Source organism: Bubalus kerabau, chromosome 3 (assembly GCF_029407905.1).
Source record: "Bubalus kerabau isolate K-KA32 ecotype Philippines breed swamp buffalo chromosome 3, PCC_UOA_SB_1v2, whole genome shotgun sequence".
Taxonomy (NCBI): domain Eukaryota; kingdom Metazoa; phylum Chordata; class Mammalia; order Artiodactyla; family Bovidae; genus Bubalus; species Bubalus kerabau.
In genome coordinates, this window is record NC_073626.1 from 174,257,236 (window position 1) to 174,272,860 (window position 15,625).

Here is a 15,625-nt window from a genome sequence, read left to right on the forward strand (position 1 = left end):
GGAAAAGGGCATGGCAGCCTACTCCAGGATTCTTGCCTAGAAAATCCCCATGGACAGGGGAGCCTGGCAGGCTATAGTCCATAGGGTTGCAAACAGTCAGACAGGACTGAGCAACTTAGCACACACGCCCGCAGTGGGCTGGCTTAGGGACCAGGGAGTTTGCACTGGAGCCGGCCTATTGGACCATTCTGTGAGGGGTCAGAGAGACAGAGGCATCTTCTAGCCTCCCCCTCCCCCCAGTGGGGGGTGGAGCAGGTGGGATCCTGGACCTTTCCTCCCCTGCTCCTCCAGCACCCCCCTTGCCAACCCCTAAGCCTTGGGCATCTGAGGCCCCACCTGGAGCCGAGTTTGGGGCTGCTTCTGTTTCCAGGTCTTCTAAGGAAGGAGTTCTTGGCAGGCTCTGGAGCCTCAGGACTGCAGAATGGCCTTCCCCAGGCTTTTAAGCCTCTGCCACTCCCTCTGGGTCCCTCTGGGTCCCTCTGGGAAGCTGAGGACGGGGGTGGAAAGGTCAGGTTCAGCATCCACAGAAGCCAGAGGTCAGCCTGTCCAGCTCAGGTCAGACACACCATCTGAAAGCCTTGGGACTCAGCTATCACCCCAGGGACGGGGGCTTATTCCTCCTCCCGAAGTAGGGTTGTCAAGGCAAGACTTGGGACGTACATATACTTAAAAAAAAGGATGATTCATTGTCTACCTGAAATTCAAATTTAACTAGGAACACTGTATTTTATTTTGCTACATCTGACTAAATCTGACAACTCTACCCCAAAGGAAGCCCCCACCAATCCTATCCCAAGGGCCAAATTCTTTGAGGATGTGGTTCTGTGTGGTCACCTACCTCCAGGGTGGCCCGGGGACCCCCACCTCCTGGTACTCACACCCTGTGTGGCGCCTCCCACACGGTGCTGAGATTGGTCTCTGCGACCTGTAGACTGAGGCAGAAGTGATAGGGTGTCACTTCTGAGGGTAGATAGTGAAAGACATCACAGCACATTCTCGCCTGCTTGCTCTTACACCCTCACTCATGGTCAGCTAGCTCTCTGACTTTGGGGAAGCTGGCTGGCATGATGAGCAGCCCCGTGGAGAGGTCCACGTGGCAAGGAACTGAGGCCTCCAGCCAACAGCCTTGTGAGTGACTCGGAAGTGGATCCTCTGGCCAAGGGGGCCTCTTCGGTCACAGTGGAGCCTTCTGATGAACCCGAAAGTCTCTGAGCCAGAACCACCCACTCAACTGCTCCTGGATTCCTGACCCTCAGAAACCGTGTGAGACAGTAAACGTCTGTTGTGTCGAGAGACAACGTTTGGGGGTTGTTCATTACGCTAGCAGTGTGACCTTGGGCCAACCACCCCTCACCTCTCAGCTGCAGTTTTCTCATCTGCAAAGTGTGTCTTAAGTCCGGCTCATGAGGTGTTCTGAAGATCAAATTTGCTAGTAGGAGTCATGTTACATGTGTCCTGCAAATTTAAGCGGTGGCTATTTATCTCATTCCTCATTTGTGGGCCTCAGTCACTGAGAACAGGCCCCCGGGAGCTCACAGGGGCTTTCTACATCCAGGCCTGGTGTGGTGACTGAGAGGGGACTGAAGCAGGTTGGAAAACCTGATTCTTCACCTCCTTGATGTGCAGGCTTGAGACTCACAGCTGAGCCCACATCCCTCAGAGGGAATCAGTGACCTCGTGAGCTCAGGTATATAGAAGGAAAGATGTTTAATCTTTTCATGGAACTGAAGAGAAGAGAAATCATTTTAAATCAGAACTGACCCTACTTACTTCTGCTGTCCAATACGAACCTTCCAAAAATTCAAGGTACACATCTTTAGTTTTTTTCCCCCTCTCAATAGGAAAACTAGCTTAGACTTACACCTTTCAGATGAGCAGGGAGTCTGTTTCTTCCCTGGAGTTGGCCACCAACTCGGGAAGGGTCTATGTCTCACTCACAGAGATGCTTAAGTAGTGCATGTGTGCTCAATCATGTCTGCCTCTGTGACCCGATGGACTGCAGCCCTCCAGGCTCCTCTGTCCATGGTAATTCTCCAGGCAAGAATACCGGAGTGAGTTGCCAGTCCAGGGGATCTTCCCAACCTAGGGACCGAACCCGTCTCTGGCGTCTCTTGCATTGCAGACAATGCTTTACCACTGAGCCACCTGGGAAGCCCACACAGAGATGTGTGAGGGTGGAAAGGCTGAAATCAGATCCTTCGACCACTGTTGTTGCTTCTCTTTGCCACATGGTGGCTCTGTTTGCAGCAAGTCTTACACAATCCAATAGCAAGGCTTCAGTGTGTCAAGCCTGCTCAGGTGCCTGGCTATAACCTTCTAGAGGAGAAGTTAAGTGAAAGTCGTTCAGTCGTGTCCGACTCTTTGCGACCCCATGGACTATATAATATGTGAATTCTCCAGGCCAGAGTACTAGAGTGGGTTGCCTTTCCCTTCTCCAGGGGATCTTCCCAACCCAGGGATCGAACCCAGGTCTCCCACATTGCAGGCGGATTCTTTACCAGCTGAACCACAACCCCCAAATGCCCCTCCCAACTAAGGATGCCTCTTGAACAGGTTCCCAGGGTCACAGTGGGTCCCCCAACAACACCCACTCGCCCAGCACTCCAGCCCCAGGGTGCTGTCAGGACTGGTTCACCCTCTGGGTGACATGGAACCCCATCTCCTTCCCTCCCCAGGAAGTGACACCCATAGGGGACCAGCTTCCCATGAAGCCAGAGGGAGTCCCTACGCACTTTCCCCAGGCCAGCACAGCTACCCACCCCTCTCTCAAAGGGCGATAAATCCATCAGGAAAATGTGCCGGCCTGTGCCGGAACAGAAAATCCCCAGGACTCATGGTTTAAACATCAAGGTTTCCTCTTTCTCATATGGGAAGAATCTCGAGACGGCAGCTGCTTCCCTGGCTCAGCTGCCCCACAAAGCTGTGAGGGACCCCGCTCTGTGCTCTCTGCCCAGCCCTCTCTCCTTCACGTGCTGATTTTGTCTTCCAGCCTGAAGCCTCAGGTAGCACCTTGACTGCCACAGCTCCATATTTCACATCATCTTCAAGGCAGGAAAGGGGTCAGCCTTTTCTGACCCTTTTAGCAGGAAGAAAAAGCTGAAACTGCTCAGCTGACTTCAGCAGACACCCCATCGGTCAAGAGGTCATCACATGGCTGCCCCGCCTGCAAGAGAGCCTGGGAAATGAACATTTTGCTTTTCAGGCCTCTGAAGGAGAAGGTGGCAGAGTTGTTAGACCACGAGTGAGGACTACAGGAGGCTTTCTCTTAATGGGTTCCAAGCTGTTGTTCCCTGATCCTGGGAAAGATTGAAGGCAGGAGGAGAAGGGGACGACAGAGGATGAGATGGCTAGATGGCATCACCAACTCAATGGACATGAGTTTGAGTAAACTCCGGGAGTTGATGATGGACAGGGAGGCCTGGCATGCTGCAGCCCATGGGGTCGCAAAGAGCGACTGAACTGGCTTCGCACCACTGAGCGACTGAACTGAAGCTGTTGTTGTTTAATCTCTAAGTCATGTCTGCCTATTTGCAACCCCATGAACTGTGGCCTGCCAAGATCCTCTGTCCATGAGATTTCCAAGGAAAGAATACTGGAGTGGGCTGCCATTTCCTTCTCCAAGGGATCTTCCTGACCCAGGGATTGAACCCAAGTCTGCTGCATTGGCAGGTGGATTCTTTACCACTGAGCCGCCAGGGAAGTCCAATGGTTCCCATACCCCGACCTTAACACATCCAGGGCAGAAACTGCCACTCCTCAGAGATGCCCCAAGATCACCAAGGAGACCTCCCAGAGCAGAGAGAAGGGGAGAAACCAGGAGTTAAAATCTGCATCCAGAAGAAGGAGGTACAGTTCCTACCGGAAGGAAGTCACTCTCCAGAGTGTTCCTTTTCCTTCCCAGACACTTGTAGGGAAGAAAGTCAGAAATGTCAAGAATCAGCTGACCATCTATGCCTGGGGGTGGTGGAGGAGGGCGGACAGTAGGTGGTCCATGATTATGGGGAAGAAGCCATTAATGATCTTTGGCAAAGCATCATCTTGGAGGTGAGCAGAGAGGAGGAGGTGGGCTTCCCAGGTGGCACTAGTGGTAAAGAACCCGCCTGCCAATGCAGGAGACCTAAGAGACATGGGTTCGATCCCTGGGTCGGGAAGATCCCCTAGAGAAAAGGCACGACAACCCACTCTGGTATTCTTCCCTGGAGAATCCCATGGACAGAGGAGCTTGGGGGGCTACAGTCCATAGGATCACAGAGTCAGACATGACTGTAGCAACTTAGCACAGCACAGAGAAGAGGAGAGGTACTGCTTTGCAAAACAGGTGACGGAATTGAGTCTGGGGGGGCTGGGGGCAAAGTAGGGAAAAGGAGCCATTGGCTTGGTAAACTCCAGGGAAAGTGGGCTACACACCTAGATGCGTGGTGAGAGGGAAGCTTTTCGGGTTGGGGACAGAGTCGTCCAGGAAAACCGAGCGCAGGGCCCAGAGCAGGACCAAATGAGAGATCGAGGTAGTTCAGGGAAAGCAGGGGCAACTGCTGTTATCCCCCAACCCCAAAGTCCTGGCAAGGATAGGAGGGCCTTGTGGCCCGATGCAGGGGGCTGGGGTCTGAGCCAACCTCACCTGGATCTCCAAGGACGGGGCACGTGGGCTGACTTCTGCTTCACGGTCACACATTGAAATGGCCAAAGACACCGTTCACTCAGGGGGAGGGGGACACATCCTCTGATGGTGCCTTCTCTCCAGCCCTCAGAGACCTCCCCCACCCTTCCCCCAGCGTGCATAGGGTTGGGCGGCACATCTGGGAACCTGCCCACCTACTGGGTCATGCTGAGCTGTCTGCTGGGAATAGCCGGTCAGAAGACAGGTGGTCACTGGCAGCAGGGCCCTCGGCGCCTAGATCAGCCTCAGCCTGCCCTCCCGCTGACCACAATCCACAGCGTGGATGGGGCTGGTTTTCTGCCCCCTCTTGGTTGGTTGGTTAAGTCGCTAAGTCATGTCTAACTCTTGTGGACCCCATGGATTGTAGCCCGCTAGGCTCCTCTGTCCATGGGGATTCTCCAGGCAAGAATATTGGAGTGGGTTGCCATTTCCTCCTCCAGGGGATCTTCCCCACCCAGGGATCGAACCCAGGTCTCCTGCATTGCAGGCAGATTCTTTACTGACTGAGCTATAAGGGAAGCCCTTCTGGGCCCTCTGGGTCCCCTCATCAGACTCTACAGGGGCCACTGCCTTCATCCTGGAGAAGGCCACCGCCTTCATCCTTCACCCCCACCTTGGACCATGAGTTCCCATGAGCAGTTCAGGCTTATCCCTGGGTCCCCCTGGCCTCACTATGTCCCCCCACAAGCTGGGGACTCCATGAATGGATGATTTCACAGATGCTGAGGCCCCACTAAGGAGCCCCTACTCAGGGACTGCCTATTTCCTAGTGCCCGCGTCCCAAATCGTCCTTGGTTACCCTTCCTTTAAAGTTCACCATACCCGAGTTCCCTGCCTCAGAGACCGGGGGACCCCAACACCTGGTGCTCTCATTTATGTTCAGGTTTGGGGACCTCAACCATGTGACACAGAAACTCAAGCACCAAACATGTTTACCCATCGGCCTTCCCACCTCCCCAAATCCTGACCAATCTGGAGGGAGCAGGAGGAGGGAGCCCCGATCGGGACCCTTCCTCAGCAATCCGCCTTTCTGTCCCATGCTTATCTATCCCCAGCTGTGTCCTCAGCCCCCAGCCAGAACAAGGACAGAGTACTGGGTCAACTGAGCCTGAGAGTGGGGACGGAGGCTGAACGGTCTGGGCAGATGAGCCCCTCTGTCCTCCCCAGCCTGGGTAATCTGAGCCTGGCATTGTGTCCGCACGGGGACAGCTGACAGTGCTGTGGTCAGACAGCTGGCGTGGTTGGGCTGGGCTGGCCGGGGTGGCTTGGGGTGGGAGAATGTGAGCTGTTACATGAGCCCTGGAGCCTGCACCCCCAGCCCTGGGGGGAACTGCAGTCCCACCCCGTCCCTACGGAGAACTGTGGCACCATGCGCGGGGACCAGAGGCCACTGTTCCTTCTGCCGCTGCTGGCTGTCTGCCTGGGTGTGGACACAGCGGGTCTGGGGCCTGGGGAGGCTGGGAGCAGGAGCCCAAGGCCTCAGGGGACGGAGGGTCTGGGGAGGGGTGCTACCGAGGACTGTCCCCCACCCCCCAGCTCTCCACTTCTCCATGTCCCCCGCTCCCGTGGCCCGACCCCCGCCCTGATCTGCCCCAGAGGCCATGTCCCAGGCTCTCACCGCTGTTTGCTCCAGGGGCCGAGGGCCGGAACCAGGAGGAACGTCTGCTCGGGGACCTGATGCAAGGCTACAACCCCCACCTGAGACCCGCTGAGCACGATTCGGACGTGGTCAACGTCAGCCTGAAGCTCACGCTCACCAACCTCATCTCCCTGGTGAGCACAGGCCTGTGTGTGTGTGTTGGGGGCGGGGGCAGGGATGGCAGCCCACTGCTCCCCTGGGACCCCGCTGGGGAGTAAAGGGGTGGCTCCAGCAGGCAGGAACAGGCAGGGCCCACAGGAGAGAGAGAGAGGGCTTGGGCAGCCCACCAGGGAGCTGGCCAACTCCCATGGGGGCTGCCCAAGAGGCTGGGGGTCTTGTAGGGACGTCTGGGGAGTCAGTCCATGATGGGGACTTTGTCCTCCGTTCTGCACCCCCAGAATGAGCGAGAGGAGGCCCTCACCACCAACGTCTGGATAGAAATGGTAAGAAGCTGCTAGACTGCCCTCCTCCTTCCATCAGCCCCACTCTAGGCCCCCGAGGCCCCTTAGAGCTGCCTATTTCCCTCTCACCCCATTCTGCCTCTTCTGCACTCCCTGCCCTGGGAGGGGGCCCGGTTCCTGGGGGCAGGATGGGGTCTGGCAACCCCTCCCCCTGCAGCAGTGGTGTGACTACCGGCTTCGCTGGGACCCTCGAGACTACGGCGGCCTGTGGGTGCTGCGGGTGCCATCCACCATGGTGTGGCGGCCAGACATCGTGCTAGAGAACAAGTGAGGAGGGGGGCCCGGGCACGGCAGGGCCCACGGGACAAGGGGGCCTCCGGGAAAGAGACAGGTGAACAGAGGGTGCAGCTGGGGCCCCTGAGGGCGCCAGGGCGTGGGGACTAAGGGTGGGGCCCGGGAACCAGCAGCACCGATCCAGCCCCAGCTCCACCACCTCAGGGCTGGGCCGCCTGGGTGGCTGCTCTCCCCACTACCGTGGGTACAAGGACAGCTCCCTCGGGAGGCACAGGACAAGTGGGGAGCTTAACCACCGTCAGTCGTGGTCATGACCCATATGGAGGAGAGCTGGGGTGGGTGTTGCAGGGTGGGTGTTGCGGGAGGTTGTTGGGGGAGGCAGTGGTCCCTGAGGCTGGGGTGGGGGGGGGACCAGGCAGGGGCATGGTGGCTGGGAAGGGTTGGTGTCCCCGGGCCCCACCACTCGGGGCAGAGGACTGGTCAGGGTTGTGGGGGGTGTTTCAGTCTAGCAGGGACTGTCGGGGCGCAGGCCCCCAGCCCCACACCCTGGCCTGTCTGCAGCGTGGACGGCGTGTTCGAGGTGGCCCTCTACTGCAACGTGCTCGTGTCTCCCGATGGCTGTGTGTACTGGCTGCCGCCGGCCATCTTCCGCTCCTCCTGCCCCGTCTCTGTCACCTTCTTCCCCTTCGACTGGCAGAACTGCTCCCTTATCTTCCAGTGAGGAGACCTGCGCATGGGGGTGGGGGGTTCTCCGAGCGGATCAAAGAGGGGTCCTGGCCAGGTGGGGACCTTAGGCTTCCGGCCAGGGGTGGGGAGCCAGGCTCCACCTCTCTGGGGCCCAGACATCTGGAGATGCCCACGACCCTCCCTGCTAAGCCCCAGACCCCTCACTCATTCTCCTTCACTGCCTCAGTTTCCCCGCCAAAGACAGCCATCAGGGACTGCGGTGGGTGGGCGAGAAGGCACATGCATGCCCATGACACATATGCACAGACGCATGCACACACACGTTAGACCACTGCACCCTCAGACCCACGGAGAGGCCAGGGCTATCTCAGTGTCCTCCTCCATCAATGGGGGGACGGCGGTCTGTGGGAGGGGTTCCCTATATTTTAGAGAAGCAGTCTTTTTTTTTTTTTTTTTTTTAAATAAGGGAACCTGTTGGGAGACCCTCTTCAGTAAAAACAGATCAGAGAGGTACAGGCTGTATTTCCTGTTCTCACCATTGGCCCCTTCTGCCCTGGAGGCAACGGAAGGAAGGGACCCCAGGTGGCCCTTGGCTCTGGTCCTTAAACCTGCAACCTCCTGGTCCTTAAAATCTATAATTTCCCCAGACTTCGAGAACTGGACTCCCTGCCCTGCTCCACCCCGTCCCGCCCCATCTCATGCCAAGGTTTTGTGGAGAACTCAGAAATTCTTGACTGCGCTTTTTGAGGCAAAACTGCCCACAGTTGCCCTCAGGAGATGGTCTGTGTGACTTCCTGGGTGAATCTACACACACTCCAATTTATCCTCTTTCCCACCCCCATCTCCCAGGTCCCAGACCTACAGCACCAATGAGATCAATTTGCAGCTGAGCCAGGAAGACGGTCAGACCATCGAATGGATTTTCATCGACCCCGAGGCCTTCACAGGTAATGGCCATCCAAGGTCCAAGCAGAACCTGGCTGTGGGGGCGGAGCCAGACCGAGACCACGCCCCCTCCGGTGTCACTCAAGGTGAAAGCTCCCATAAACCATAAAATGCATGTCATTTAAAGGCCAAGCAAAGCTCATCTTCCTCATTGATAGTGACTCTGGTTTTGGCGGGAGGGGCGTCAAGCATCCTTCCCCGCACAGTGCTGCTCCTGTGGGCACTGGGTTCCGTGGGCTGCCAGGATCAGCTCGCCTCCAGTCCCTGTGCCCACCCCCGCCTGCTGCCCGCAGAAAATGGGGAGTGGGCCATCCGGCACCGGCCAGCCAAGATGCTGCTGGACAAGGCGGCCCCAGCCGAGGAGGCAGGCCACCAGAAGATCGTCTTCTACCTGCTCATCCAGCGCAAGCCCCTCTTCTATGTCATCAACATCATCGCACCCTGTGTCCTCATCTCCTCCGTAGCCATCCTCATCTACTTCCTTCCTGCCAAGGGTACCTAGTGTTGGTGGGAGGGGGGCGATGGCCCGGCCAGCAGCACAGGGAGCAGGGAGGGCAGAATGGCACCATGACTTGGCACCAGGGGCATGGACTCCTTGTGGGGAGGGGACTGCCCCTTGGTGGGGAGGTTGAGATCCGCTCTGAGGGCCTCTTGGTCATGGGCAGCGGGGGGCCAGAAGTGTACCGTCGCCATCAATGTGCTCCTGGCCCAGACCGTCTTCCTCTTCCTTGTGGCCAAGAAGGTGCCAGAGACCTCCCAGGCGGTGCCACTCATCAGCAAGTAAGGCTGGCTCTCATGCTTGAGCCCACTTCCTTTCCTCCCTTCTCATGAACACAGGGTACTGCCCTCTTGCCACTCCCTACCATCCTCAATCCCAGGGATTTGGGGGAGTCAGCCACTAGGGGTGGGACTGGTATCTGGGGATGAAGCAACCAGCCCCACCACCTGCCTATCCCGCCCTGCAGGTACCTGACCTTCCTCCTGGTGGTCACCATCCTCATTGTCGTGAACGCTGTGGTCGTACTCAACGTGTCTTTGCGGTCCCCCCACACACACTCCATGGCCCGAGGGGTCCGCAAGGCAAGCTCCCTACCCTTGCCTACTTCAGCCTCTTCCTGCCCTGTCTGTTCACATGCCCTACTGGCCCTGGGCACATTCCTCACCCACCAAGTTCAGCAACAAACCAGCCCCATGTGTATCTTGAACATGCCCAGATGGATCAAGAATAATATACAGTGCTTACTCTGTGGGAGGCATATTACGTATACTAACTTATTTAACCTTCCTAAGACTTCTGTGAAATGGGTATTGGTCTCATCTCCTGTTTATACATGAGAAAACTGAGGCACAGAGAGGTTAAGTATCCCAGCCGAGGTCGCACAGCAAGAAAGTGGAGGAGGCAGGATTCTGCCCAGGCCGAGTGGCTCCAGTGCCTGTGTGAGCTGCGGCCCACCTGCAGCAGTCAGCTGGGACCCTTGTTACAAAGGCAGATTCCCAGGCCTGCCCCAGACATCCTGGGTCAGAGGTGGAGCCCAGGAACCTGTGTTTATGACAAGTGTCCTGGTGATTCTGACGTGGACAAAAGTTTGGGGGCTCCAGGTCAGTGTCTGGCTCAGGACAGGTAAGCCGTAGCAGGGCCAAGCCACTGCCCCTGCCAGGCTGCCTCGGGCCCCCATCACGTGAACTCTTTGTGCCAATTGTTACCTTCTGCTCCCAAGCCCGGTCACCCAGGAAGTTCTGCTATCCACTAGGCTAAGCCGCGCACAACATCTCTCCAGGTGTTCCTGCGGCTCTTGCCCCAGCTGTTGCGGATGCATGTTCGCCCACTGGCCCCAGTGGCTGTGCAGGATGCCCACCCCCGTCTACAGAATGGTTCCTCCTCAGAGTGGCCAATCACAGCTGGGGAGGAGGTGGCCCTCTGCCTGCCCCGCAGTGAGCTCCTTTTCCGGCAGCGCCAGCGCAATGGGCTGGTGAGGGCAGCGCTGGAGAAGCTTGGTAAGGCAGGGGGTGTGATGGACAGGAAGGGTCATCTGTTGACCAAGGTGCCAGGCACAGTGGATGAGGGGTCGGCAAACGTCCAGGTTGGGAAGAGAGGGGCTGGGGTCCCTAAGAAAGTGGGGGCCACTTTTTCAGACTGTTCCTCCCCCATTCTACTCCCAAACCTTACCCTTCCTCATCAACAGAGAAAGGCCCAGAGTCAGGGCAGAGCCCAGAATGGTGTGGCAGCCTGAAGCAGGCCGCCCCGGCCATCCAGGCCTGCGTGGAGGCCTGCAACCTCATTGCCCGTGCCCGGCACCAGCAGACTCACTTTGACAGTGTAAGTCAGCAGGGGGTGGGGTGGGGTTTGCACACCTGGTGTGCAAACTTGAACCTGAGATGGGGGCAGGATGAGTGGGGTGGCCATGGTATGGCAATGGCATGGAAAAAGTGGAATTGGGAGTGGCGCCATGGGACCATGGAGAAAGCCAGGGTCAGACCTGAAGTAGGTGAGAAGGGCTCAAGGAAATGAAGGGCAGAAGCCTGCTGGGTGGCTAAGGATGCTCCAGAGATCCAGCCTTGGTGTCACCTCTGGTCACCTCTTACCCTGCCTTCCACCCTCAGGGGAACAAGGAGTGGTTCCTGGTGGGCCGAGTGCTGGATCGAGTCTGCTTCCTGGCCATGCTCTCGCTCTTTGTCTGTGGCACTGCTGGCATCTTCCTCATGGCCCACTACAACCAAGTACCTGCCCTGCCTTTTCCTGGGGACCCCCGCTCCTATCTGCCCTCATCTGACTGAGCTGACCAATTGCTGCTAGCCACGTGGAGGCTTATCAGCTGTTTTCTGCTCCTGAGGTCATGAGTATACTCTTTGGGAAACACTCTTGGGGGATATGTGAGAAAAGCTGGGGAAATAAAGAGACAGAGCTGGAACCCCAGAGTGGTTGGGGCTGGGATGTGGGCAGAGTGCACTAGTGGAATCAGCATGCATGTGGCACTGGCTTGCTTGTCCTGGCATTGCCCTCACTTCAGCAAAGTGTTGTCAACTCCCATCACTTCTGAAACCCTAAGGACTCTGTTTATCCTATCCCCAGCTAGACAAGTTCCTAGACCTCCAGGCCTGGGCCTCTCTTCCCTTTTGCAAGTTCCCTGCAGCCTCTTAAAGGAGGGGAGTCAAGAGAGAAGTGAAGAGTGGCAGCCAATGCTCTCTTGAAAGAGAGGCAGCCCACTTCAGGTGGCATCTGCCTGCTTTATGGGGGCTGTAGGCACCAAGCATTTTATGAGTTTTATTCTCTTTTTTTCATTCTCAAAAGCTCCTCATAGCATTACGGATAAGCAAGAGTCACTATTCCCCTGTGTTTAGGTTGGGCATATTGGGGCCTAGAGTAAGAGGGGCTTGCCAGAACAATGGTGGATAAATAAGGTTTGGAATTCAGAATTCCCAACTCTGACCCAATCTTAGACATTCTAAGAAAGTTCTATGGCTTGGAAAATGGACCCCTCTTCTTTCTCTTCTCAAAGGCCAGGGAATTTGCACTGGTCTGAAGGGATGGTTAAGACAAGAAAGAGCTAGGGAGGGAAGTAGGGAGCCTGAGAGGAGACCCTGACCAGCCTCCCTTGGCCCTAGTTAGGAAACAAGGAGGCTAGCTGGTCTTTGGGGAAGGCCATGCTTTTAGAGTATGGCTGGAGCCTGAGCCCTGAGTTCTACTGGTGACAAGACACGAGCACATTTGTGCTTCCTGAAATCGTGTCTTCATCTGTAAATATGGGCACAGATATCAGTTCCTATCTACCTTCATCACAGGATCAAAGGTGCCGGTGAAGATTAAAAAAATGTTACAGTATCCTGACAATGGGACATTGTTGGGGGGCGGGGAACAAGACCCCAGAAATAGCCAGGGTTGCTGGCTTTCGGAATCACTCATCAGCAGGTTCATTGCATTTACTCCAGACCGTGTGCGCTGCACGCACTGCTGTGTATTTGGAGCAGCAGGTAATTCGATGATGAAGGGACCACTGCTAGTTCCTGTAAGCCTCTTACAAGCTCAGCCACCTGGGCTGAGTCTCTCACCCTCTCTGCCTCGGAAGGTGGAGAGGAGCTCTGTAGCTCCTGGCACAAGTAAGCAAAGATGAACAATCGCTACCGTTTATTGAGGGCTACTTTGTGTAGAGCCTGACACTGATTATCTCGATCAATCCACAAGGCAACGTGAAGATACAGGTAGTATATCAAAGGACGGTCAGTACCAAAGAAACAGCGTCAGGGAGGTTAGGAGAGAGTCCAGGATCGCGCAGCTCCACTGCAGGTGGAGTCGGGATTTTTAGCAAAAGCCGGCTCCCTCAGCGACTCGGAGCTGCCCTTCTCGGAGCCCGCCTCGGGAGGCGGTCAGGACGCCCTCGGCTAAGCAGAGCGGGCGGCAGGCAGGAACAAGGACCGGGACAGGAACCGAGACCCGACTTCACGCCACACAGGCGCCAAACCCGAGCGCCTCTGCTCAGGAGGAAAGCGTCCCGGGATATCCGCTCCCTACCCGGCCAAAGCGCCAACGTTCCGCTGTGCCCTGAGCAACCGGAAGTGGCCGGACCCTAGGCGGAGGGACCTGGAGGAGCGGAAGTCACTTCGTGAGGCAGTGGCGACGGCGGCGGCGAGAGGATGAACAACAAGTTCGACGCGTGAGTGGCGCGTGGCCGCCCCCCCGGGGCCCCTTCCCCACAACTGTTCCCTGCGCCCACCCCCGCCCGCACTGCAGGCGGCGCAAACTGCGGCACAGGCCACAATCTCTGACTCGGGTGCGGTCTGGCCGGCCTTGTGCGGCCAGCGGGCATGAGGGGGTTAGGGACGAGGGATGCAGGGGTCTCAGGGACCCCAGGGTCGTACGGACCCAGGGCGAAGTGCGGTGTCCTGGGGGCAGGAGGTGGCCGTGCGGCCCGGAAGGAGATTTTGGGACGCCCCGCCCGAGTGCGGGTTACCCGCAGCGTGGAGGGCGGAGACCTCGGCCGTTTGGCTGTTTCCGCAGCCTGGCCGCCCTGCCACTGAATTCAGCATTTCTCACACACCTCTCTGGCCTAAGCAGGTCACCTTTCCTCTGAGTCTCAGTTTTCTCATTTGCAAAGTAGGGACCGTAACAGAGCCCATGTTACAGAGTTGCGAGGATGCAGTGAGGTAATGTGGCTGCCGCGTTTAGCGCAGCGGCTGCTCTGTTACGGAATTTTCATCATCTTCCTGAGACTCCTTCCTACTTCCTTTCTTCTTCCTCCTTTTTTCGCCCTCTTCCAACATACTCTCCCAGAACTCAGTTTCTTGCCCAACGGGTGAACCTTATCTATTGTTTGAGTCCTAGTTCTAGCATCAAACATTTTGGAGGTGCAGAAAGGAAATGCGTAAATTTTTGCACATTTCCCTCCAGCAATTGTATCTGGAGGTAGATTTTTGTTCTTGGCTTTCTTCTAATAGTCTAGCAGTAAATCTGTCTTCTTTTCCGAAGACCTAGATTTCCAGCCTCAGACCCACCAATTACCAGCTATTTGACAGCAGGAAAGTTACCCAGTCTCTGAGCCTCTGTTAATCCAAACTGCATTAGTGATTAGTGTCTTGCTGCTGCACTGGGTGTGATAAGGATCAAATCACATTCAGCAGTGCTTAAAGGTACTTTGTGAAGTGTTAAATAGAGAGATATACATGTAAAGTGGAATTACCGTTAGTTTAGTTTGTGACCCACTGTTGCTGAGGGGAAATTGGACTTTTTCCAGGACAGTGAGTGCTGGTGTGCAAATTCATAGGTCCTGGATTCCAGCACTCTTGGCAGCTCCTCAGGAATGTTTCCTGGTTGCTGAGAGGGCTCTACTACTTGAAAAAAGTCTTTGGGAGTTTCCTTCTGTAGCCCACTGTGTAGCTGAGCACATCCCTATACTGATTACCACTGTCCCACCTCCCATCTTCAGGGACTTCCCTGGTGGCTCACGGGTGAAGAATCTACCTGCCAATGCAGGAGATGCAGGTTTGATCCCTGGGTCAGGAAGGTCCGCTGGAGAAGGAAATGGCAACCCATTCCAGTATTCTTGCCTGGTAAATCCCATGGACAGAGGAGCCTGGCAGGCTATAGTCCATGGGGTTGCAAAAGAGTCAGACCCAACTTAGTGACTGAACAACAAAAACCCCCTCCTAAGTCCTGCAGGTCTTAGCTCTGGATCGGAGTCCTGTCTCAGTGGAGCTTTCTGCCAACGCTATACTCCTTTCTCCACCAAACTGAAGAAATCAAAATTTCATCTTAAGACACTTTATGGGTCATCTGGTCCATTCCTACCCAAATCATTTCTTGATCTGCTGCTGCTGCTAAGTCACTTCAGTTGTGTCCAACTCTGTGCGACCCCATAGACAGCAGCCCACCAGGCTCCTCTGTCTCTGGGATTCTCCAGGCAAGAATACTGGAGTGGATTGCCATTGCCTTCTCCAATGCATGCATGCTTGCTAAGGCGCTTCAGTCATGTCCGACTCTGTGCAACCCCATGGACAGCAGCCTACCAGGCTCCCCCATCCACAGGATTCTCCAGGCAAGAACACTGGAGTGGATTGCCATTTCCTTCTCCATTTTTTGGTCTGCAGTAAGCCATTATTGCCATTTTCAAATTAGCTTGCTGCTGCTGCTGCTGCTAAGTCGCTTCAGTCGTGTCCAACTCTCTGCGACCCCATAGATGGCAGCCCACCAGGCTCCCCCGTCCCTGGGATTCTCCAGGCAAGAACACTGGAGTGGGTTGCCATTTCCTTCTCCAATGCATGAAAGTGAAAAGTGAAAGTGAAGTTGCTCAGTCGTGTCCGACTCTTAGCGACCCCATGGACTGCAGCCCACCAGGCTCCTCTGTCCATGGGATTTTCCAGGCAAGAGTACTGGAGTGGGGTGCCATTGCCTTCTATGGGGTCGCACAGAGTCAGACACGACTGAAGCGACTTAGCAGCAGCAGCAAGCTAATTTGAAAATGGCAATAATGGCTTCTATAGGCACTTTGCTGCTTTTCACATATTAACTGA

The 15,625-nt window shown here is 56.1% G+C and overlaps 2 protein-coding genes across 4 annotated transcripts in view; both read left to right on the forward strand.

The window, feature by feature from the left end:
- Positions 1–5,916: 5,916 nt before the first annotated feature.
- On the forward strand, positions 5,917–12,977 carry CHRNG (cholinergic receptor nicotinic gamma subunit). Its single transcript, XM_055573752.1, has 12 exons — positions 5,917–6,081; positions 6,291–6,430; positions 6,695–6,739; positions 6,915–7,024; positions 7,553–7,708; positions 8,528–8,625; positions 8,917–9,117; positions 9,289–9,403; positions 9,589–9,703; positions 10,402–10,618; positions 10,807–10,940; positions 11,225–12,977. Exons 1-12 carry the CDS (start codon positions 6,027–6,029, stop codon positions 11,396–11,398), a joined length of 1,560 nt encoding a protein of 519 aa, XP_055429727.1. The 5' UTR covers positions 5,917–6,026; the 3' UTR covers positions 11,399–12,977.
- A 143-nt stretch (positions 12,978–13,120) lies between these two features.
- The window catches only part of EIF4E2 (eukaryotic translation initiation factor 4E family member 2), a 30,980-nt gene continuing 28,475 nt past the window's right edge, over positions 13,121–15,625 (forward strand). For 2 of the 3 annotated variants that reach the window (XM_055573755.1, XM_055573756.1), the window contains exon 1: positions 13,121–13,272. In XM_055573755.1, the coding sequence (XP_055429730.1) occupies positions 13,253–13,272 (20 nt within the window). In that variant the 5' untranslated portion in view covers positions 13,121–13,252. The remainder of the gene's footprint in view (positions 13,273–15,625) is intronic. The other variant, XM_055573753.1, reaches the window with a different exon arrangement.

What these genes read in the sequence shown, in the direction of transcription:
- CHRNG (XM_055573752.1), top strand. Translation starts at nt 6,027, where the DNA reads ATGCGCGGGGACCAGAGGCCACTGTTCCTTCTGCCGCTGCTGGCTGTC. An exon ending in CGACCCCGAGGCCTTCACAG is followed by an intron (nt 8,626 to 8,916) that starts GTAATGGCCATC and finishes TGCTGCCCGCAG; the next exon opens with AAAATGGGGAGTGGGCCATC. An exon ending in CTACTTCCTTCCTGCCAAGG is followed by an intron (nt 9,118 to 9,288) that starts GTACCTAGTGTT and finishes GGTCATGGGCAG; the next exon opens with CGGGGGGCCAGAAGTGTACC.